Raw genomic sequence first — 25970 nt, 5'->3', positions numbered from 1 at the left:
AGAGGATCAAGCATAGATAAAGTAAGTCAATATTCTAACTATCAAAAATACTTGATATTAATGATGAAATAATATATATAATTCAATTATCTATATAAGCAAAAACCATAATCTATGAAGAACAAATAAATGGAAATTAATCTTTTAAAAAGTGAATCACTTCATTAAACAAAGTTTCATCCTAAACCCTGGTAAAAGAAAATTAGAAACACATGGTTGAGATTAAAGAGTCAAGGAGGATTGAACTAATAAAATTACAAAATTTTTGAATTAATTGATTGTTGTGAACATCCATTAGAGCATCATTGGAGTTCTAATACATTCCTCTTTAAAGTGAAATAAATATTCCAAATACATTAACTTCAATTTGGTAAAGATTCTTTAGCTTCTTTTGATCCAATGTTGTCCATCACATCATCAATGAAGCAACCCAACGAAGAGAAGGAAGATCCACCCTCCATCACTGCCTTTCTGCTCTTTGCACTCATCTCCGCCATCCGTTTCCTTACCTCACTATCACCCTCCATTAATTTCTTGATTCCTTTCTCTATATCTTTTGCACTCACAATTGTTGCACTGTCGCTTGAAATATCCTTCTTATAATCCAGTTTAATCTCAACCGCTAATTCTAGCTCCATCACCATCTCAAACGCATTGAACTGTTGCTCAGAGTACATTGGCCACGCCGCAATTGGAACGCCAAACCATACGCTCTCCAACACTGAATTCCACCCACAGTGTGATACGAACCCTCCGATCGCCTTGTGGGCTAGGATTGATATTTGTGGGGCCCATCCGATTACTTTTCCAATCTTAATCGTCCGATCAATGAATCCTTCAGGTAGCACATCCGTCAGATTTGCATAATCAGTAGGGCTACCAACTTGACCCTCTGGTGGAGGTTGACGTAGGGACCACAAAAACCGATGCTCGCTATGTTCAAGCGCACTAGCGATTTCTTTCACCTGATCCCCACCGAAGCTTCCCATGCTTCCGAAGCAAAGAAACACAACCGATGATGGCGGTTGATCATCAAGCCACTCCTTGATCTCTGTTATTGAGATGGACCCACCTGATCCTCGATCAATCTTATCAGCCTCTAAATTCAAAATGGATCCTGGTGTATACACAGGTGGGGTATTGGTCAACTTACCATCAGAGAAAGACTCGACCGCATAGGATTCCAACTCTTTGAATGTATTTACAATAATGCCCTTTGCTTCTCTAAACCCCCTCGCTTGTTGAAACATAACAGTAGTCCACTCTTTCTCTGTCAATACTATAGGTAAATTCTTAACAGGAAACGGCTTAACGAGACTCGGGACAATCAACTCAGTGACCGAATCTTTCAACTCAGTGATGGGATGGTTTTGCTCGTCACAAAGAATTTGCAAGTGTAACTGCATACCAAGAAAAGCTGCACTCGAAGGGTAGAAAATATAGTTAGGAACTCCAAAATCATTCGCAACTTCAATCATGTCCGCACAGAACATGTCGAGAACGAAGCCGGCGAGTCGAGGTGAGTTACCGGAGGCTGACTCGGTCTGAATTAGCTTAGTGACTGCTTCTTTGACGAGGGGTTTATGGCTTTTGATGAACGAACCCATTAAGCTTATACGAGAGGATGATTTCGAAGGGGAAAGATTGACTTTTGGGAGTTGAATGATTTTGAAGTTCGGGTTGAGTGGAGAGAGAGAGAGTGAATGAAGGTAGAGGGGGACTTTGGTGTCGAAGGGGAGCTGCATGACGAGGACGGTGATGGAGAGGCGGTGGTCGCGGTGGACAAGGAGCTTTGCCATCTCCACCATCGTTACAACGTGGCCGACGCCCAATGAAGGGATCAACACTAGCTCAGCTTTCTTCATCCTTTTGTTTTGTTTACTAACAAAGTTGATGGGAAGTTATATGCAGGACAAAGGGTTGATGAATGATGAAGATGATGATGTAATTACTATGCCAGTTTACGAGAAAAATATTTATTTAATAATAAAGTTGGTGTGACGGGCGAGATCACGCTTGTAAATCAAAATAATTTTTTTAAAGTTATCTTCTCGACCCTTCGTCTGAAGGCATTGAGTTAATAATTATTATTGTGCGTGCCCCTTTCACGTGGCCAGTGGCCAGTGGGCCAAGATAAACAAGATAATAGTAAAATATTATATTATATTATATAATACTTTTGAGATTATTCTATTACATTGTACTCACTCCCATCAAATTATCGGTGGTTTTAACAAATTACATAATTTTCTCTCTTATAAGAAAGTAATTTTTAATGTAAACAAATCTTCCTTCATAATTTGTTAATACTTTCCTCCATTAACAAAAGCTGACTCAGATTTTCTCCACCTACTTTGTCGGCTCACTTTTCAATGATTGAAAAATTATCAAATTTAAAATTACTTTTCACTCTCAAAGTTTGGTGCAAAATTTGTTTGTTTTACAGTATTTTCCCTCTCATTACGCCATAATAGCAGTAACATCTTCTAAATTATAGTATTTTTTAATCACCATAGGTGAACAATGTTACAGTAACAGCTCTAAACCTCTCTTGACCAATAGTGTCCCAAATCTGTGCTAAAGTCAATGAAATTTTTGAAATGTAAATCAGTAGACTATATCTTAATTAAAAGATTCATGCAATCAACGAAGTCAAAGGCGATAATTTTATTCAAAGAATGTTCTAGGTTAAAGTGATAAAGAGAAGGCAATTAACTAATAATTTACTATACTTGGTTGAAATTAATAACATTAGGGGGCGTTTGGTTCAGGAATATTAGATTACGAGGAATGTTGGATTACTGGAAGGATAGATTACCTTATAAGATTACTGAAAATCTTTAGAAAAATGTGTTTGGTTAGTTGGTGGATATGTTATATTAATATGTTTGGTTATGGGGAATAAATTAGTGGGTGTCTTATATTAATATGTTTGGTTATGGGGAATAAGTTAGTGGGTATGTTATTTAAATTATCAAATTATCCCCTTTTCAAATATTAATATAATACTATTTTTATTATTAATTTTTGAATAATTTCTTTTAACCCCCAATATTTCAGATTTAGTTAAAACACCCCGTTTATATAAAACTTTAATTTATTACGAAATCAACCACACCACTTGCCGCCACCGCAAACCACCGCCGGAAGTCTCCGAAAGTCCCCATCAGTAGTTGACCATGACCAAGAGGCTTCGATATGGCCGTTTCCGGCCATATCAGGCCAGATCCCTAGCCAGATTTCGGCCAGAATAGCCAGAATAGATCTGGCCGCTAACGGCCAGGTCCCGTTACAGCCAGATCAAAGCCTCCTGGAGTCTCCCACCGAATCTCGTTCTTTTTAGAGACTTCGGTGATTTTCTTGCGGCAGCCCCTGGTGGTTGGCCCGTTGTCGACGATGGTGGCTAGGTGGCAATGGTGGTGGTGGCTGAGTGATAGTGGTGGTCTATAAATTATTTTAAATATAAGGGCATTATTGTCCAAAATTTTAATTAAATAAGGGTAAAATTGAAATAGGATATTAATGTAAATTTGTTTTAAAGTAGGGGTATTATTGTCCAAATTTTTTATTAATAAGGGATAAAATTGTAACAAAAAAAGATAACCCCGGTAATCTCAGAATAACTAATAAAATTGAGGTAATCAGATTACCTCCGATATTACCAATAATAACTACTATTGATATTTGAAGATTACTGGTATCTTATATTACTTGACAACCAAACATGGTAATCAAGTAATATAAGATGACATTACCCCAGTAATCCCATATAACTTCCAACCAAACGCCCCCTAGGAGTAGGTGCAGATGAAGGCGGCCTTTGATTACGGACATAATTTGCATTTCTTCAATTCAGGCACTTATCAGCATTTTTCATTTGCATGGCTAATCCTTCCAACATCTCATCACTCAGTGGATGCTCTTGATCCTTAGATGCAAAACGGTTAATATAACCTCTAGTATCGATCCAAGAATATCCTCTTGGAATTTAATTTCAAAACACTAGAATTTTCTAGTAAATGTTTTTGATTTTTTTGTAAGACTTGAAATTCTAGTTTGTCTTTGGAAATTCTTGTAATGGATGTGATACTTAGGTTAGTACAAGCATCTCATGTAAGAAGAGACCTCTCATCTGTAGCCACTCGATTGTAGAAGATGATGTGTTATACAGTAAACATGGTCTTTTTGAGTTCCGCAATTCATGTAACATATTGAAAACTCTGTTCCAAGGAGAAGGAAATAAAACCAAGAAACCAAGTGAATCAAAATGTGAAAGTATGCCAATGTCGACTCCCCTGGCAACTCCACGATCACGCTACCCGATTGCAGATGATGCTGAGTTCTGCAATCCAAGTAACATTTGCTCCTGTCACAATTATAATTGATATTCTCACAAAAAAACAAGGAAAATGAAATTACAAATTTTTTGAATTAATCAATTCTTAACGTCCATTAGAGCCTGACGCCAACCAACAGATTGAAAACAGTGATCCATGGAGAAGGAAATTAAAACAAGAAACCAAGAGAATCCATCCAAACTATGCCAATGTCATATCTTATACATGAATAGTTTTTCCGTTTGGTTAAGGAAAATATTAGCATAACTTCAACGGCCGAACGACTTACGCATACCCAAGGTTTATCAAAACGATAAGTTAGTACCCAAAAGGTTTTGAAACAACAAATAGGTACCTTCGGTCATGTTCTGTTAGTGATTTTCGTTTGATAATAGTGAAAAGACTAAAATGCCCTTGAAAGTTTGATATTTTAGTTTTTATAAATTTAAAAATTTCTAAAAAACCCCCTAGGTTTGCTAATTTGACTAAATACCCTAATATATAAAAAATTTATAAAATAACAAAAGCACCCCCGCCACCTGCAGTGCCAGATTCCGACCACCACTGTCGGGATCTGGTCGAAAAATTACGTTACGACACAAACCTGTCTAACCTGTGTCGTAACGCGTAGATCTGGTATTTTCTAACAAGATCTGTGGCTGATCTGACCGGAAAATGCCAGATCTAGGACTAGATCTGGCCGTCGAGGCTAGAATCTGGCCGAAAAATTGCGTTACGATACAGACCCATCGGATCTGTGTCGTAACGCGTCAATCTGGCATTTTTCGGCTAGATCCGTGGAGGATCTGGCCGAAAAAGGCTAGATCTACGTCTGGCCTTTTCCGACCTCGACGGCCAGATCTGGCTGTAGATCTGACCGAAAAAAGCCAGATCGACCCGTTACGGCACAGATCCGACAGGTCTGTGTCGTAACACAATTTTTCGGTCAGATTCCAGTGGTGGTGGCAGGAATCTGGCACTGTAGGTGGCGGGATGTTTTTGTTATTTTATAAAATTTTTATATATTGGGGTATTTAGTCAAATTAGCAAACCTAGGGGGTTTTTTAGAAATACTAAAATATCAAACTTTCAAGGGCATTTTAGTCTTTTCACTATTATCAAACGAAAATCACTAACAGAACATGACGGAAAGTACCTATTTATTGTTTCAAAACCTTTTTGATACCAACTTATCGTTTCGCCAAACCTTGGGTACGTGTAAGTCATTCTGCCTAACTTCAACTAAAGCAAAAAGAAGCGACGAAAATATTATGTGACAACAAAGCAACTGTCTCCTTGACAAAAAATTCAGTTTTTCATGGCAGAACAAAGCATATCAATATTGTAACACAAATGATCAATTGGCAGATATACTTACAAAGCCTCTGCCAAAAGACAAGTTTGTTTGCTTCAGATTTCAGCTTGGTGTTTGCAACCTTGAATCACGGGTGAGTGTTAGTCAAATAAGGGGTCTGATATTGTGGCTAAAATCCCATTAGTGGCTGTGGTGGTTGAGTAAAGCTCTGCTAGTTTGCTTTTGGTTGTAACCCTATATAGATAGGCACTTTCAGTTCAGTAAATAATAAGTGAGCTTCAATTTTATGCATTTCTTTCTATTATTTTCTTTGCTGCAACTTCTTAATTAAATACTCTGCTCTAAATTCCCAACAGAACCACCCGTACCCCATATAAATTGAGGGTGAAAAGAAACAAAAGAATATTATTTACCTGGTGGACTTCACATGAAATTGTTCAGCACCCTTTTACTAGTGCTTTGAAGGAAGTGGATGGTGTTAACTCCTTAGCAATTCTACGATCATACCACCCGATTATAGGTGCTGATGCTTTATACGGTAAACATGATCTTTTATGTTCCGCAATCCATGTAAAATTTCTCATTCTCACAAGAAGGGAAAATGAAATTACAAGTTTTTGAATGAATCCATTCTTGTGAACATCGACCAACATATTGTAAATTGTGTTGCAAGAACATTTGCTCCTGTCACAGTTATAATTGATGTTCTCAAAAAAAAAAATGAGAATGAAATTAAAAAATTTTGAATTAATTGATTGTGTGAACATCCATTAGAGCATCATTGAAGTTCTAATACATAAATAAATATTCCAAATACATTAACTTCAATTTGGTAAAGATTCTTTAGCTTCTTTTGATCCAATGTTGTCCAGCACATCATCAATGAAGCTACCCAACGAAGAGAAGGAAGATCCACCCTCCATCACTGCCTTTCTGCTCTTTGCACTCATCTCCGCCATCCGTTTCCTTACCTCACTATCACCCTCCATTAATTTCTTGATTCCTTTCTCTATATCTTTTGCACTCACAATTGTTGCACTGTCGCTTGAAATATCCTTCTTATAATCCAGTTTAATCTCAACCGCTAATTCTAGCTCCGTCACCATCTCAAACGCATTGAACTGTTGCTCAGAGTACATTGGCCACGCCGCAATTGGAACGCCAAACCATACGCTCTCCAACACTGAATTCCACCCACAGTGTGATACGAACCCTCCGATCGCCTTGTGGGCTAGGATTGATATTTGTGGGGCCCATCCGATTACTTTTCCAATCTTAATTGTCCGATCAATGAATCCTTCAGGTAGCACGTCCGTCAGATTTGCATAATCAGTAGGGTTACCAACTTGACCCTCAGGTGGAGGTTGACGTAGGGACCACAAAAACCGATGCACGCTATGTTCAAGCGCACTAGCGATTTCTTTCACCTGATCCCCACCGAAGCTTCCCATGCTACCGAAGCAAAGAAACACAACCGATGATGGCGGTTGATCATCAAGCCACTCCTTGATCTCTGTTATTGAGAAGGACCCACCTGATCCTCGATCAATCTTATCAACATCTAAATTCAAAATGGATCCTGGTGTATACACAGGTGGGGTATTGGTCAACTTACCATCAGAGAAAGACTCGACCGCATAGGATTCCAACTCTTTGAATGTATTTACAATAATGCCCTTTGCTTCTCTAAACCCCCTCGCCTGTTGAAACATAACAGTAGTCCACTCTTTCTCTGTCAAAACTAAAGGAAAATTCTTAACAGGAAACGGCTTAACGAGACTCGGGACAGTCAACTCAGTGACCGAGTCTTTCAACTCAGTGATGGGATGGTTTTGCTCATCACAAAGAAATTGCAAGTGTAACTGCATACCAAGAAAAGCTGCACTCGAAGGGTAGAAAATATAGATAGGAACTCCAAAATCATTAGCAACTTCAATCATGTCCGCACAGAACATGTCGAAAACGAAGCCGGCGAGTCGAGGTGAGTTACCGGAGGCTGACTCGGTCTGAATTAGCTTAGTGACTGCTTCTTTGACGAGGGGTTTATGGCTTTTGACGAACAAATCCATAAAGATTATACGAGAAGATGATTTTGAAGGGGAAAGATTGACTTTTGGGAGTTGAATGATTTTGAAGTTCGGGTTGAGTGGAGAGAGAGAGAGTGAATGAAGGTAGAGGGGGACTTTGGTGTCGAAGGGGAGCTGCATGATGAGGACGGTGACGGAGAGGCGGTGGTCACGGTGGACCAGGAGCTTGGCCATCTCTACCATCGTTACAACGTGGCCGACGCCCGATGAAGGAATCAACACTAGCTCAGCTTTCTTCATCCTTTTGTTTTGTTCACTAACAAAGTTGATGGCAAGTTATATACAGGACAAAGGGTTGAATGGTTGTTGAATATGATGATGTAATTACTATGCCAGTTTACGAGAAAAATATTTATTTAATAATAAAGGAATAAAAAAGGTAGCCTGGTAGCCGCCGGCTTAGGTGTGACGGGCGAGATCACGCTTGTAAATCAAAATAATTTTTTTAAAGCTATCATCTCGACCGCTCATCTGAAGGCATTGAGTTATTATCTTATTATTGTGCGTGCCCCTGTCACGTGGCCAGTGGTTTTGTAATGAAAGATTTGTTTAGGCCGATGTGCGGAAACCAACGTAAGAGTGAGACACATCACACATCATGTCCTTTGTCTTATTATACTTCATTATCTTATTTTATTTCATTCAATTTTTGTTTTTAAGTATATATAATAAAGTAATGTATATTATATTGTATAATACTTTTGAGATTATTCTATTACATAATTTTCAACGACATACTTTTCTCTCTTATAAGAAAGTAATTTTTAATGTAAACAGATATTCCTTCATAATTTGTTAACACTTTCCTCCATTAACAAAAGCTGATTCAGATTTTCTCCATCCCACTTTGTCGGCTCACTTTTCAATGATTGAAAAATTATCAAATTTAAAATTACTTTTCACTCTCAAAGTTTGGTGCAATTTTTTTTTTGTTTTACAGTTCTTTCCCTCTCATTACGCCATATTATTTTCTCTCATTACGCCATAATAGCAGTAACATCTTCTAAATTATAGTATTTTTTCTTTTTTCACCTTATTTCATCTCTTTTTTTTCACTAATCATCATGGCGAACAATGTCATAGTAGAAAAATGCTACGGATGCCGATATTTTACACTGAATTTTTACACTAAACAATATATCTACTTATTCAGACGAGCCACGTAGCACATTAACAAATATTTCACGAATGAACGATCGTTTATCAAATATGGACGATCGTCTATTGTTATTAGACGATCGTTTATTTTAAGTGGACGACCGTCTATATTATATGAACGGTCGTCCACATATAATGAACGTCTATCCATAATTTGAATTAAAAAAAAAATTGAAAGTGTCACTACTGAATAGATAAACGTTTTTATTAGATGAACGTCTGCCATGGTTTAAATTTTAAAAAAAGTATTGGACGTGCTATTTCTCTATTTAATAGCACCTGCTTCTTTACTTTATTTTGCACCTGCTTCTCGACTTTTTTTTTTTCCATGGATATATTCCCGAACCTGTAAAGAGGCATTCTTGAAGAAGACTCTTTCAACAACTAAAGTTGATCTGACATTTTCAACAAACAACACTCAAATTCAGGCCTGCTTTGCAGCTTAGACAACTTTGATTGGTGCTTTTCTACAGTTCATGAATCTGATCTCATGCTTGCAGACGTTTTGCAAAGAAAAATGCTTAGTATGGATGGGCGTCCAAGTCAGAGAAGTTGAGGGAAGGTTCTTTTAAGTATGGACAGGCATCCATTTTATGTAGACACCCGTGCGGTTCATGAATATGATCTCATGCTTGCAGACGTTTTGCAAAGAAAAATGCTTAGTATGGATGGGCGTCCAAGTCAGAGAAGTCGAGGGAAACTTCTTTTAAGTATGGACAGGCATTCATTTTATGTAGACACCCGTCCATTATTTATTTTTTTAAATTTTTTGGACGGGATGGATGTCTATCCATAATAAATGGACATCTGTCCATATAATATAAATAGAAGTCTATTAAATATAGGCAGGCGTTCATAAATATTGGATAATTATTTATTCACAAAAGACTCTAGCATATCACGTCTGGCTGGTTGTCGTGTCCTTCGATACAAAAATTTAATGTAAAATTTTGGTGTATATAACATTACTCATCATAGTAACGGCCCTAAACCCCTTTTGACCGTCATAGTAACAGCCCTAAACCCCTTTTGACCAGCCGTGTCCTAAATCTGTGCTAAAGTCAATGAAATTTTTGAAATTTAATGCCGACCAATTAATATCCAGTATAAAAAGCAACAATTTTTAACAATAATGAAAGTATAAGTGACCTGGGAAATGGAAGCAAAGACATAAAATAAAAAAATAAACCAAATTCAAGCAAACAAAAGCACCAATAACAAAGTTTTAACTTTGAAGAACTTTGTGAGCTAATTAATTCAATAAAAGTTAAATAAGGTCACCATATTAGTCCCATGGAAGCTTTGCGAGCTAGAAGCTGGTGAGAGGAGAACATTTTGATACTGGTAATCTGAAACAAAAGAGAAATGTGAAAAGTTAATGACATTTGAAAAAATCAACAAAAACACAATGGATCAGTTTAGTTCGGGGTTAAGTGGCATTACTGGGGTAATGTCATCTTATATTACTTGATTACCACGTTTGGTTGTTAAGTAATATAAGATACCAGTAATCTTCAAATACCAATAGTGGTTACTATTGGTAATATAAGTGGTAATCTGATTACCTCCATTTTCTTAGGTTTTCTGAGATTACCAGGGTTATTTTTTTTGTTATAATTTTATCCCTTATTAATAAAAATTTTGGACAATAATACCCCTACTTTAAAACAAATTTACATTAATATCCTATTTCAATTTTACCCTTGTTTAATTAAAATTTTGGACAATAATGCCCTTATATTTAAAATAATTTACAGACCACCACTGCCACCAAGCAGCCACCACCACAGCCACCCAGCCACCATCGCCGACAGCGGGTCAACCACCACGGACCACCGCCAGAAAATTGCCGGAGTCCCTAAAAACACTGAAAATTCTGTGGGAGGCTCCGGCATATTTTTCTAAAGATTCCCAATAATCTTTCAAGGTAATCTATCTTTCCAGTAATTCAATATTCTCAGTAATCTAATATTTTTGAACCAAACGCTCCCAATATATAAATAGAGAGATCTAGAAGAGACTACCATGGATTGTGTTTCTGGTTCTGTATAACGAGCTAAGATCAATGTCAGTTTAAGTCACGGAGACATATTCAAAATTGAGACAAAGAGAGATTTTAAATTTGTTGGAAATAAATGGCACACCAAGTAACAAAAAGAGAAAAAGAGAGAGAGAGAGAGAGCGAAGAAGAGAGGTAAGAGAAAAAGAATAAGAGAGAGGAGATATGGCTCATAAAACGAGAGACAGAGAGAGGACCGCTCAACTTTTTTGTCAAAAAGACACTTATTTTATAAAAAAAAATTAAGTCTAGAATGACGTATACATTGAAACTAACGGAATATTATTTTGGTTATAAGATTTAGAAATATAAATTTTGTCCACTTTGGTATTCTAATACATACCTATTTAAAGTAAAATATATATTCTGACATGAATTTGCTACTTTTTATTCGATGTTGTGCATCACATCATGGATGAAGCAACCCAATTAGGAGAAAGAAGATCAACCCTTCAACGAAGCCTTTCTACTCTTTGTACTCATCTCCACCATCACCGTCCATTAATTTCTTGATTCCCTTCTCTGATCAACATGCGATTTCTTTGCTCCAAAAGCAAAGAAACACAACTGATGACGGCGGTTGATGATCAAGCCCACCGTGTGTAGAGGTGGTACATTGAACATCTTACCCTGATAGAAAGACTTGACAGCATACGATTGTGCCCTTCAATCCTTTATATCTTCTCGCTTGTTCAAACAGAACTATAAGTCTACTCTCTCCAACAACACGATAGACAAAACTCTATTAAAAATTGAGTTAACAAGACACGGTACTTCCAACTCAGGGATGAATACATGGTTGCCCTTGGATTAGAAATTTAGAATATATGTTTATTTGATTAATATAACATATTGTTTATTGTAAAAATAATTATTACATACATGTTCTCGAAATTGCTTTTATGACAAATTGCTCATGACATCATCAATGAAGCACCCCAATGAAGTGAAGGAAGATCCACCCTCCATCATGGCTTTTTTGCTCTTTTCGCTCATCTCCTTTACTCTTTTTCTTATCCCATTCTCATCCTCCATTAATTTCTTTATTCCTTTCTCTATCTCCCTTGACCTGACAATCATCTGATTCTCTCCCGAAAATTCCTTCCTATAATCCATTTTAATCTCCACCGCTACTCCTAACTCAATCACCATCTCAAACGCATTGAATTGTTGCTCTGCGTATATCGGCCACGTCGCCATTGGAACTTCAAACCATATACTCTCTAGAATCGAATTCCACCCGCAATGCGATACGAACCCTCCGATTGCCTTGTGGGCTAAGATCGACACTTGTGGGGCCCACCCGATTACTTTTCCAACCCCAACTGTCCGATCGAGAAACCCTTCGGGTAACACGTCTGTTAGATTTGTGTAATCACTCGTAGTAGTAAACTGACCGTTCGGAGAAGGTTGACGTAGAGACCACAAGAACCGATACCCACTCTGCTCGAGCGCATAGGCAATCTCTTTCACCTGTTCCTCACTGAAGCTTCCCATGCTCCCAAAGCATAGGAACACAACTGACGGTGCCGGCTGATCATCAAGCCACTCCATGATCTCTGCTTTTGTTTTGGAGCCACTTGACCCTAAAGCAATCCTATCACCCTCAAGATTCAAAACGGGTCCTATAGGATAAACGGGTGGTATTTTGGTTTCAGCATTTGAGAAAGACTTGATTGCATAGGATTCTAGCTCCATGAACGAATTTACAACAATACCCTTAACTCTGTGAAACCTCCTCACTTGCTCAAACACAATCATGGATCCTTCTTTCTCCAAGTATACCGAAGGCAAAACCCTAGCAGGCATTGGGTTAACAAGACTCGGTACCTCCAACTCAGAATCCGAGTCTTTCAACTCAGCAGTGTGTTTGTTCTGCTCATCATAAAGAGCCTGCGTGTGAAGCATAAAACCCAGAAAACCTGCACTGGGTGGGAAGAAAATATAGCTAGGAACTCCAAACTCATCAGCAACATCGGTCATGCTGGTACAAAACATGTCGAGGACAAACCCGGCGAGTCGAGGTGAGTCATGGGAGGCTGACTCGGAGTGAACAAGTTTAGAGACGGCTTCTTTGACGAGGGGTTTATGAGATTCAATGAACGAAGTGAAGAAGCTTCTGGGGTCGAATCCTTGAAGGTCATCGCTTGGCAGATGAACGAAGTTGATGCTGTCGCCAGCAGAGAGTGAGTTTAGATAGGTGTTAACTTTGGAGTCGGAGGGTAATTTCATGATGAGGACCGTGATGGAGATGCGTTGGTGGCGGTGGACGAGGAGCTTGGCCAGCTCCACGGTGGAGCCGAGGTGGCCGACGCCTGGTGTAGGGATAAAGACGAGGTCGGCTTTCTTGTTCATGGAAGCTGGTTATTGTGTTTTTTGAGTAAAATTCAAAGAAAGTTAATGGATTTTATATAGAAATTGAAGTAAAATTATTTATGTAAACAAGACGATAAGTCAGCGATGATGTAAGTGCTTTGCTAACCGGGAGAAGACCTGTATGAGTTCAAATAACTGATAATTGAAAAGTAGCTTGAGTATTACTTTTCAGACTCTAATGAATCTAACCTTACTTTAGTGATTTATGTTCACATATTTTACCAATAGACAAAGATGTCTTGCTTTTTGATTAATCAAAATCATCCTCAACTAGGTTATGGCAAATTATTTAAAAGTCAAGCCTTGCCTTGTTTATCAGATGTTCATGTATTAACTTGTGACATGGTAGGTATAAGCCATACTTGCTGATCTACATAAATGCGGTGTGAAAAGAATTAAGAAGATTATTGTTTATCTGCTGGAATTCACATGAAATATTTTGGGCATCCTTTACCTGTTGGACCTTAGATTGCCTGGTTGATCTCCAGGTTTAACTCGTATGATTCTGCAGAGCGACAGGGGCGCAAACTGACAGAAGGCGGTAGATGGCGTTGAGAAGGATTTTTGTAGTTTACCTGAAAAAAGAGTTAAGACCTGTTTAAATAAAGTGTGAAAGATCCACTAAAGAATGCAGACTTTTTGCGTCATGCTAAACACTGAACTGCTCAACTGAACAATTGGGCAGTGATCCAAATTGTGAGTGATGATGTTATGGCCGGAGAATTCAAAGAAAAAGAAAGGAAAAACTGATGAGAGTATGGAAAAGCCAAACTTACTTCATTAAGGTTGACAATTTATACAACAATACAAATAAACCATCCACTGTTACAACAACTACAGCAGAGATTTTTCATTTGAATTTAAACTCTAACAACCAACAAAAACAAGCTCAAAGTACATCATTTATATGACTTAATCACTCCTAAACCAATCAACTAAAATGCACCAAAACTGCAGCTACACAAGTCAGACCAACTGCAGAAACAGAATTCAATTGGCGCCAAAATATTCAAACAGCAAACTGGAAATTTGATGCATTTCCAGCAAAAGTATCACTGCATCAATAGTCAGTGTGGACAAAAGACCAACATTTAGACCTACCATCGTGTTTATATCTGCAAGCCTTCAACGGCCAATTACTTTTGCAGCTAGCTGTCTTCAGTTTACTACGTACACATGGTTTTCGTTCTCCCATTTTCAAAATCTGTGAAGAATATTCCTGTTCATTCATTAAACTGAGAGATGGCATCTAGTTTGGAGCTTCAGGTGGCCTTACATCAGCATTTTGCATTTCCATGGCTAATCCTTCGAACATCTCATATATCTCATCAGACGGTTTTTTTGTAAGACTTGAACAAGCGTCTATGTAGTAAGAGGAGACAATGCATCAAAGCTTCTCACGTTAATCCCCCACATATATTTAGTTTTCTCCAATAAGGGAAAATGAAATTACAAACATGGCCTTGTGAAAACTGTGTTCCAAGGAAAGGAAATAAAACAGAAACCGAGAATCCATCCAAAGTATTATATGATAGTTTTTCCCATAATTTTATGACAAATTGCTCATCACTCATCGATGAAGCAACCCAGTGAAGTGGATGAAGATCCACCTTCCATCATGGCTTTTCTACTCTTTTCGCTCATCTCCTTCAATTTTTTCCTTTTCTTATTATCATTCTCCATCAATTTCCTTATCCCTCCCTCTATCTCCCCAGCGCTCACAATCTCTTGATTCTCTCTTGAAAAATCCATCATGTAATCCATTTAATCTCAACCGCTAATCCCAACTCAATCACTATCTCAAAGGCACTCAATTGTTGCTCGGCGTACATCGGCCACGCGGCGATCGAACTTCAAACCATATGCTCTCTAGTATCGATTCCACCCCAATGTGATCAACCCTCCAATCGCCTTGTGGGCTAGATCGACACTTGTGGGGCCCACCCATTACTTTCCAATCCCGACCGTACGATCGAGAACCCCTTCTGGTAACACGTCCGTTAGATTTGTGTAATCCCTCGACCGCCAGACTGACCCTTTGGTCGCGTTGACGTGGAGACCATAAGAACCGTTGCCCACTCTGCTCCAGCGCACAGGCATCTCTTTCACCTGATCCTCATCAAAGCTTCCCATGCCCCGAAGCATAGGAACACAACGGACGATCGCGGCTGATCATCAAGCCACTCCTTATCTCTGTTTTTGTTTTGGACCCACCTGACCCTAAATCAATGCTATCACCTCAAGATTCAAAATGGGTCCTACAGGATAAACGGTGGGATGTTGTTTCACCATTTGAGAAGACTTGATCGTATATGATTCCAGCCTCCTGAACGAATTTATAACAATACCCTTAACTCTCCGAAAGCTCCGCGCTAGCTCAAACCCAATCATGGACCAATCTTTCTCCAAGTATACGAGCAAAACTCCAGCAGGAATTGGGTTAACAAGACTCGGTACTTCCAACTCAGAATCCGAGTCTTTCAACTCAATTGTTTGTTCTGCTGATCATAAAGAGCCTGCGCGTGAAGCATCAAACCAGATAACCCGCACTGGACGTAGAAAATATAGCTAGGAATTCCAAGCTCATCAGCAACATCGATCATGCTTGTACAAAACAAGTCGAGAACAAACCCGGCGAGTCGAGGTGGGTCATTGGAGACTGATTCGGAGTGAACAAGCTTAGAGACGGCTTCTTTGACGAGGGTTTTATGACATTCAATGAAAGAAGGGAAGAATTTTTTGGGGTCGAATCCTTGTAGGTCATCATTGGGGAGATGAAGGAAGCTGATGCGGTCGCCAGAAGAGAGTGAGTTTAGATAGGTGTTAACTTTGGAGTCGGAGGGTAATTTCATGACGAGGACAGTGATGGAGATGCGTTGGTGGCGGTGGAGGAGGAGCTTGGCCAACTCCACGGTGGAGCCGAGGTGGCCAACGCCTGGTGCAGGGATGAAGACGAGTTCGGCTTTGTTGTTCATTGAACCTGGTGATTGTTTTTGAGTATTGTGAGTAAAATTGAATGAAAGCAAGGGGTGTTTGTCTAAGCTTATAAGCTGGTCAAACTTGTTTATAAGCTTTAAAATTAAGCTGACCTATTTGTTTATAATTTTTTTGAGCTTTGAGCTTATAAGCTAAAAAAAATAAGTTGGGGGGAGGTACTTATTTTTTTTAGCTTATAAGCACTTTGCTTATAAACTAGTTTGACTAAGTATATTACCACATTATCCTTGTTTAATTTTAAAATTCCATAGTATGTCCTTGTTTAATGTAGTACCTTTTTTAGTAATTTTATAATAAAATGTACTTATAAGTCATATTTTACCAAACACGTCAATTACTTATCAGTCACTTATAAGTACTTTAACCAAATATGTAATTGCTTAAAATTTTAAATGCTTATAAGTTAATTTTAGCTTATAAGCAATTGTTGCTTATAAGCTAATTTTCATAAGCTCAGACAAACATTCCCTTATACAGAGATTGAAGTAAAATTATTTATGAATAAAAAATGACGGCAATAATATTTTATTATTTTCTTTGAGACTCCCAAGTAAGTTGTTCAAAGCATGTGATAATTAAATCAGTAGACTATATCTTAATTAAAAGATTCATGCGATCATCGAAGTCAAAGGCGATAATTTTATTCAAAGCATATTTTATAGAAAAATAAATGTTCTAGTTCAAATAATTTTAACTAATAATTTACTATACTTGGTTGAAATTAATAACATTAGGAGTAGGTGTAGATGAAGGCGGCGGCCTTTGAAATTAATAACATTCAGGCACTTATCAGCATTTTTCATTTCCATGGCTAATCCTCCCAACATCTCATCATTGAGTGGATGTTCTTGATCCTTAGATGCAAAACGGTTAATATAACCTCTAGTATCGATCCAAGAACATCCTCTAGTAACACAAATGATCAATTGGCATATATACTTACAAAGCCTCTGCCAAGAGATAAGTTTGTTTACTTTAGATTTCAGCTTGGTGTTTGCAACCTTGAATCACGGGAGAGTGTTGAGGAATGATTCAAAGTTTGACTTGGTCTTTTGGTTTGTTAATATTGGCCCATATTTTTCTACTTCTGTTAGTCAAATAAAGGGTCTGATATTGTAGCTAAAATCTCGTTAGTGGTTGAGTAAAGCTCTGCTAGTTTGCTTTTGGTTGTAGATAGACACTTTCAGTTCAGTATAAGTGAGCTTCAATTTTATGCATTTTTGACACCAACTATTCACGTATATAAAATGCTAAATGGATTTAGAAATCACACGTGGTATGAAAGTATAAAAAGAGATATTGAATATATAACAATTTTTAAAGTGGTTTAGATGCCTAAGGTGAATCTTATGTCCACTGTAATTATATTAATAGGTGATAACAATCAGGTCGCACTCGACTAGCTAAATTACAATAGAGAAAATAAGTGTAAAGAGAGAGAGAGTATACGTTTTTAGCGGTGGGTGAGCCAATCATGTAAAATGGAGGAGAGCTCTCTATTTATAGTTGAAGGATTCAAGTTGGTAATCATGATTCTGCGTGTGCGTAGGTGTGGTACAATTTATAACCCGCTTCCCATTAGTTGTCTTCATGAGAGATATTCTTAAATCGTGTAGGACTTTAACAGGTGGACAATTCCTAACCACTCATAAGTCTATCGTTCACCTATCTCACTGACGATGGCCTTACCCCTTTCATCCTTGCTGGACGTGGCTGCATCAAGATGGCAGAAAACCTTCCTAATTTTNGGCGACATGTTCCCAGCCAAAAGAAAAAAGAGTTTTTTAAGTATGGATGCCCGTCCAAACATAAGGGACGGGCGTCCATTCATAATGGACACCGTCCATTATGAATGGATGCCCGTCCAAACGTAATGGATGGCCGTCCATCACAGATGGACGACCGTCCCAAATATTTATAAAAAAAATTTATTGTATTTTATTTATGGACGGGCTCCCTTTAAATGGGGACGCCCGTTCATATAATATGGACGGGCGTCCATGTAAGTGAACGGTCGTCCAAATTTGATGGACGGCCGTTCACTAGAAAAAAATTGTTAAAAAAGTCAGAGGCGTGTTACACGTAGGTCGGTACAAAATTTTGGTGCAGATTTTTCGGTGTCCCTAGTTTTATTGTTGGTTGTAAGCCTATCTAAATAGGCACTTTCAGTTCAGTAGATAATAAGTGAGCTTCAATTTTATGCATTTCTTTATGTTGATGCTTGATTTTGACACCAATTATTCACGCATATGAAATGCTAAATGGATTTAGAAATCACACGTGGTATGGAAGTATAGAAAGAGATATTGAACATGTAGCAATTTTTAAAGTGGTTTAGATGCCTAAGGTGAATCATATGTCCACTGTAATTATATTAATGGGTGATAACAATCAGGTCGGACTCGATGAGCTGAATTACAATAGAGAAAATAAGTGCAAAGAGAGAGAGAGAGTATATGTTTTTAGCGATGGGTGAGCCAATCATGTAAAATGGAAGAGAGCTCTCTATTTATAGTTGAAGGATTCAAGCTGGTAATCATGATTCTACGTGTGCGTAGGTGTGATACAATTTCTAACCCGCTTCCCATTAGTTGTCTGCATGAGAGATATTCTTAAATCGTGTAGGACTTCAGCAGGTGGACAATTCCTAACCACTCATAAGTCTATCGTTCACCTGTCTCACTGATGATGGCCTTACCCCTTTCATCCTTGCTGGACGTGGCTGCATCAAGACGGTAAAAAACCTTCTTAATTTTGATTGGTCTTTGCTGATTTAAGCTCATAACCCTGGTTTTTTTGGGCATAACACTTTCTATTATTTTCTTTGCTGCAGCTTCTTCATTAAATACTCTAAATTCCCAACAGAACCACACGTACTCCATATAAATTGAGGGTGAAAAGAAACAAAAGAATATTATTTACCTGGTGGACTTCACATGAAATTGTTCAGCACCCTTTTACTAGTGCTTTGAAGACGGTGGATGGTGTTAACTCCTGTAGCAACTCTACGATTATGCCACTCGATTATAGGTGCTGATGCGTTATACGGTCTTTTGAGTTACGCAATCCATGTAACATTTCTCATTCTCACAAAAAGAGAAAATGAAATTGCAAGCTTTTGAATGAATTAATTCTTGTGAACATCCACCAACATATTGTAAATTGTGTTCCAAGAACATTTGCTCCTGTCACAATTATAATTGATGTTCTCAAAAAAAAGGAAAATGAAATTATAAAATTTTGAATAATTGATTCTTGTGAACATCCATTAGAGCATCATTGGAGTTCTAATACATTCCTCTTTAAAGTGAAATAAATATTCCAAATACACTAACTTCAATTTGGTGAAGTTTCTTTAGCTTCTTTTGATCCAATGTTGTCCATCGCATCATCAATGAAGCTACCCAACGAAGAGAAGGAAGATCCACCCTCCATCACAGCCTTTCTGCTTTTTTCTCTCGTCTCCCCCATCTGTTTCCTTATCTCACTATCATCCTCCATTAATTTCTTGATTCCTTTCTCTATATCTTTTGCAATCACAACTGTTACACTCTCGCCTGAAATATCCTTCTTATAATCCATTTTAACCTCAACCGCTAATTCCAACCCCTGTTTCAAAGCCCGACCTATTAAGGGACCCACCAAGGCCACTAGGTCCTGGGTTGACTAGTCCGGCTGGTTAAACCAACGGTTTCTAGTGATTCAAAAAGTTTAAAATCTTACTAACACACCCCTAAAAATATATCAGTCCTTATAGGTTTAAAATATTACAAATATACCCCTATAATGTGTTTGGGTTTTGACTTTTCCGGCCAAATTCTGACTGATTTAGATGGCCAAAGTTTAATTGAACACTACCACCTAAACCACTGACTTCCACTCTACAAAATCTCTCTAACTTCGGCACTTAGTAACTCCCCGTTCGCGGGTCGTGACTTGCATATTGGGTTGAATTTTTCTGTCAAATTCTGGCTTGTTCCGGCATCCAAAATTCAATTTGACACTACCTCTTAAACCACCAACCTCTATTCTACAAAAGCTCTCTAACCCCGACACTCGATAACCTCTTGATCATTGATAATCAAATTATGGATTTTGTGAATAGTAAAAAATGATAATCCAAATCAGAGAGCCTATCGAATCCCGATTGGACCGGTTCGGTCCAACTTTTAAAACTGTGATTCCTACTCCACCATCTCAAAGGCGCATTGAATTATTGTTCAGCGTACATTGGCCATGCCGCAATTGGAACGCCAAACCATACACTCTCAAACACTGAATTCCACCCACAATGTTGATACGAGCCCTCCAATCGCCTTGTAGTCTAGGATTGATATTTGTGGGGTCCATCCGATTACTTTTCCCAATCTTAGTCGTACCATCAATGAACCCTTCGGGCAGCATGTCCATCAGATATGCATAATCAGTAGGGTTACCAACTTGGCCCTTCGGTGGGGGGTTGACATAATCAATAAAAAAAGGTGGCCTGGTCCCCGGCGGCCTATGGTGTCGCCAGGCGAGATCACGCCTGTACATAAATATCTTTTGAAAAAATTATATGTTCCTGTTTCAGTCAACTCGGTACTAACTCATACGATGACTCATCATAAATAAATAAACACTTAAGATTCTGTATAACAAGATGGATGGTGTTAAGATTTTATATTAGTTTACAACACGTAATTGCCTTTTGAAAGAAAATAAGAACAATGGTATAATAAATTAGATTGAATATACATGCTTATTTCACAAAAGAGTATTTGATTAATATAACATTTTTTATTATAAATATCATTATTACATGCATGTTCTATCATAATTTTATGACAAATTACTCATCACATCATCAATGAAGCACCCCAATGAAGTGAACGAAGATCCACCTTCTAGAATGGTTTTTCTACTCTTTTCGCTCATCTCCTTCACTCTTTTTCTTATCTCGTTCTCATCCTCCATTAATTTCTTTATCCCTTTCTCTATCTCCCTTGACTTCACAATCATCTGATTCTCTCCCGAAAATTCCTTCCTATAATCCATTTTAATCTCCACCGCTAATCCTAACTCAATCACCATCTCAAATGCATTAAATTGTTGCTCCGCATACATCGGCCATGTCGCCATTGGAACTTCAAACCATATGCTCTCTAGCGTCGAATTCCACCCGCAATGCGATACGAACCCTCCGATCGCCTCGTGGGCTAATATCGACACTTGTGGGGCCCACCCGATCACTTTTCCAACCGCCAACTATTCGATGAGAACCTTCTGTAACACGTCTGTTAGATTTGCGTAATCACTCGAGGTCAAACTGGCTCTTCGATTGAGGTTGGACGTAGAGACCATAAGAACCGTACCACTTTGCTCGAGCGCATAGGCAATCTCTTTCACCTGATCCTCACGAAGCTTCCCATGCTCCCAAGAGCATAAACACACTACAATGGCGGCTGATCATCAAGCCACCCATGATCTCTTGCTTTTGTTTTGGACCCACCTGAACCTAATCAATGCTATCACCATTCAGATTCAGAATGGGTCCTACAGGTAAACTTGGGATGTTGGTTTCACCTTTGAGAAAGAGTTGATCGCATATGATTCCAGCTCAATGAAGGAATTTAACAATGCCTTAACCCTTCGAAACCTCCTCGTTAGCTCAAATAGAATCATGGACCAATCTTCTCCCGGTACGGAGAAGGCAAAACTCTAGTAGGAAATGGGTTAATGAGACTAGGTACTTCCACTCAGAATCCGAGTCTTTCACTCAGTAATCTGTCTGTTCTGCTCATCATAGAGCCTGCGCGTGAAGCATCAAACCCAGAAAACCCGCACTGGGCGTGAAGAAAATATAGGCTAGGACTCCAAACTCATCAGCAACATCGGCCATGCATGCACAAAACATATCGAGAACAAACCGGCGAGTCGAGCTGAGCCATCGGAGGCTGACTCGGAGTGAAACAGCTTAGACGGGCTTTCTTGACGAGGGGTTTATGAGATTCAATGAACGAAGTGAAGAAGCTTTGGGGTTTGATCCTTGAAATTCATCGCTGGGGAGATGAATGAATTTGACGCGGTCGCCGGCAGAGGTGAGTTTTATAGGGGTTAACTTTGGAATCGGAGGGTAATTTCATGACGAGGACCGTGATGGAGATGCGTTGGTGGCGTTGGCCGAGAGCTTGCCACTCCACAGTGGAGCCGAGGTGGCCGACGCCTGGTGTAGGGATGAAGACGGCTCGCTTTGTTGTTCATTGAAGCTGTTGTTGTGTGTGGATTGATTGTTTTTTCTTTTGGTGAGTAGGTAATGGATTTTATATAAAAAATGGAAGTAAAATTATTTATTAAAAACAAGACGATAACTAAGTGATGATGTCATGCTTTGCTAACAGCGAGACACCTGTATTCTATGTAATAATATTACTAAGTATGGCAAATTGTTTAAAGTCTAAGTCTTGCTTGACTTACCAAGTTTCCATGCTCGTTGTTTACCAAGTCCATCAAGTCCACTTGCTCTATATAATGCTTAGGTCGAGGTTGACGTAGAGAGTAAGAATCGATGCTTACATCTGCTCGAGCGCTGTAGGCAATCTCTTTCACCTGATCCTCATCGAAGCTCCATGAACACAAACTGATGATGGCGGCTGATCATCAAAGCCACTCCATTATCTCTGCTTTTGTTTTGGACCCACCTGAGTCCTGACCCTAGGTCAATGCTATTACCCTCAAGATTCAAATATGGTCCTACAGGATGAACGGGGGGATGTTGGTTTCACCATTTGAGAAAGACTTGATCGCATAGGATTCCAGCTCCTACTAATGAATTTATAACAATCCTGAACTCTCCGAAAGCTCCTCGCTAGCTCAAACCCAATCAGGACCAATCTTTCTCCAAGTATACACAAAGGCAAAACTTATAGCAGAATTGGGTTAACAAGCTCGGTACTCCAACTCAGAATCTGAGTCTTTGTCAAAGTAGTATCTTGTTCTTAAAGAGATGCCTGAAAAGCGCCTGGCGTGAAGCATCAAACCCGATAACCCGCACTGGACGTAAGAAGAAATATAGCTAAGAACTCCATGCTCATCAGTCCGCAAATCGATCATGCTGGTACAAAACATTCGAGAAACAACCCGGCGAGTCGAGGTGAGTCATGGGAGGCTACTTGGAGTGAACAAGCTTAGAGACGGCTTCTTTGACGAGGGTTTTATGAATCATTCGAATGAAAGAGGGAAGATTTTTTGGGTTGGTTAATCCTTGTACGGTCATCCATTGGGGAGATGAAGAAGCTGATGCGGTCGCCAGAAGAGAGTGAGTTTAGATAGATGTCTTTGGATCGGAGGGTAATTTCATGACGAGGACCGTGATGGAGATGCGTTGTGGCGTGAGGAGGAGCTTGGCCAACCCACGGTGCAGCCGAGGTGCCTACGCCTGGTGCAGGAATGAAGACGAGCTCGCTTTGTTATTCATTGAACCTATTTATTGACTGTTTTTCATTGGGTGAGTAAAATTCAATGAAAGTTTACAGAGATTGAACTAAATATTTATTAGAAAAATGATGGAGCAAGTAAGTTGATTATTTTCTGAGACTCCAAGTAAGTTTTCACAGCATGTGATATAAAACCAGTAGACTATATCAATTTAAAGATTCTTCATCATCGAGGTCAAAGACAATAATTTATTTGTATAGAAAAATAAATGTTCTAGGTAAAGTGATAAAGCGAAGACAATTAACTATAATACTATCTAATGACATTAGAAGTAGAAGATGAAGGCGGCCTTGATTACAGGCATATTTGCATTTGCTTCAATTCAGGACTGAACTCTCACATGGATTAATTTTCAACTCTTCTGTCATTATCTTCTGAGTTTATTTTCATTAAACTGAGAGACGGCCCTAATCAGCCATTTTTCATTTAGAAGATGAGCGTACGGTAAATATGGTCTTTTTGATTCCGCGATCCATTTAAAATTGAAAACTCTGTTCCAGGGAGAAGGAAATAAAGCAATAAAACCAAGAGAATCAAAGTGAAAGTATGCCAATGTCAAATCTTGTCTATGAATATTTTTTTCAACTTAATGATGTCATTGATTTCATTGAATGGGTTTCACTATATCGCTTAGATGAAATGATATTGTCCTATATATTTTTTTTTATTATACATATATACGACATAGTGAAATTTTTCGAATATTAATGTGACGTGGTACTGTTGTGTGAAATTTGTCCCCAATGCTAAAAAATCAACCGGTAACCTTTGAGAGTTCCAATTTTTGAAACTATGAAATTACCATTTTGACCTGAGTTTGATCAAAATAAATTGACATTTATATAATGAAATTTTGTCAATTTAAACCCAACAAGAGAGTAGATTGAAAATCAAAATGCAATTCCTGATTGTAAACAAAAAAGAAAAAAAAAATTGGAGGGCAATACAAAGATCTTCAATCGGATAGAAAAAACTAGTAGGTTTTAAATGGGAGATCACAAAATGGAGTTAAAATCTCATTGTCATCACAATTCACATTCAAAAATATACAAAGCCAATTCATGTGCATCGTCACAATTTCATTCAAAATGTCAAATCCAATCCAATCTCCGTCTCATACACTACATGCGACCCGATAGTAAATCGTGACCAATATTGATCGGTCCTAGGTGACCAAAAATGGTCATAAAATCAGGTTTTAATTCTGGTGCTTCTTGTACTCAAACCCTTCTGATCTCCGGGTTTGACACGAAACAATTAAAACAATAACATTTACTCAGGGACATTCCACAAACTATAATACATACAGTATAACTAGTTTGTCATGTGAACATATCCTTAAACAACGACACAGGTCATGTACTGGGTTCAACAATGAAGCAGCAGGAAACAATATCAAAAATTCTCCTACCGCACAATTTACAAAGTAACAAGAGGTCGAACCTCCAACTTTTGCTGCCACATCTAAAATTCAATTAAACCATTCCTTTCCACTTTTCAGCAATCTACAGCACTAGAAGCGAACAATTACTCAGATTGTACCTCCATGGAAGCAATTGGCATAATTCATTCACACTTAAATCACACCACTAAAAAGAGTCCCTAGGCATCTTCAAGGCTACAACAGAGCTCAACATTACCAATAAACAAAACAAGTGTAAAATGCAATCTTATAGAAAACAACGACAGTGCAATTAACAATGGGACATAATTTATAGCCCAGATTCCAGTGCCCTTAAAAATAATTTGATCATGTAGTAAAATAAATATATATATACATAAATAACTATCATACTAAGTATGTGAGCCCATCAATCCATCAGCTTCTCTCTACTTTCTGCAATAACCACAAACCCCACATGCAGGAACCATAGTCTAAGCTGAATCAAACACTACCATTAGCGTTAGATGTACTGTATGCGCATTTTCCACTAGGTTAGTGGATCTGATTCAAATGTTCCGCCTCTGATCTGATCCACTGGATGCTGTTGAACTACCTTTGCTACTTTTTCTGGTTCGACTGTAAATTGGTGCAGTCTCCTTCCTCGCTTGGCTGCTCTACCCGCCTCTGCTTTGCTCTGCCCCTGTTTTTAACTATTGGGCGGGCTGCGTGTTCAGATCTTATAAGCTTGCTCAATTCAACATACGAAAACCAACTATAGTTA

At 38.4% G+C, this 25970-nt stretch overlaps 3 protein-coding genes and 2 pseudogenes across 3 annotated transcripts; all 5 read right to left on the bottom strand.

The window, feature by feature from the left end:
- Positions 1-299: 299 nt before the first annotated feature.
- LOC116136571 (anthocyanidin 3-O-glucosyltransferase 2-like) lies at positions 300-1865 on the bottom strand. Its single transcript, XM_031422248.1, has one exon. The coding sequence runs from the start codon at positions 1863-1865 to the stop codon at positions 363-365; it is 1503 nt and encodes a 500-aa protein (XP_031278108.1). The 3' UTR covers positions 300-362.
- A 4611-nt stretch (positions 1866-6476) lies between these two features.
- Positions 6477-7979, bottom strand: LOC116136568 (anthocyanidin 3-O-glucosyltransferase 2-like). The gene has a single exon (XM_031422247.1). The coding sequence runs from the start codon at positions 7977-7979 to the stop codon at positions 6477-6479; it is 1503 nt and encodes a 500-aa protein (XP_031278107.1).
- A 3861-nt stretch (positions 7980-11840) lies between these two features.
- Positions 11841-13311, bottom strand: LOC116136649 (anthocyanidin 3-O-glucosyltransferase 2-like). Its single transcript, XM_031422321.1, has one exon. The coding sequence runs from the start codon at positions 13309-13311 to the stop codon at positions 11857-11859; it is 1455 nt and encodes a 484-aa protein (XP_031278181.1). The 3' UTR covers positions 11841-11856.
- A 1587-nt stretch (positions 13312-14898) lies between these two features.
- On the bottom strand, positions 14899-15935 carry LOC116136567 (annotated as a pseudogene).
- Positions 15936-21088: 5153 nt separating this feature from the next.
- On the bottom strand, positions 21089-23421 carry LOC116136566 (annotated as a pseudogene).
- Between the last annotated feature and the right edge of the window lie 2549 nt (positions 23422-25970).

The sequence above is a fragment of the Pistacia vera genome, unplaced genomic scaffold (genome assembly GCF_008641045.1).
Source record: "Pistacia vera cultivar Batoury unplaced genomic scaffold, PisVer_v2 Contig317, whole genome shotgun sequence".
Lineage (NCBI taxonomy): Eukaryota > Viridiplantae > Streptophyta > Magnoliopsida > Sapindales > Anacardiaceae > Pistacia > Pistacia vera.
The sequence above is the reverse complement of the archived record's forward strand: the minus strand, read 5'-3'. Positions and strand labels throughout refer to the sequence as shown.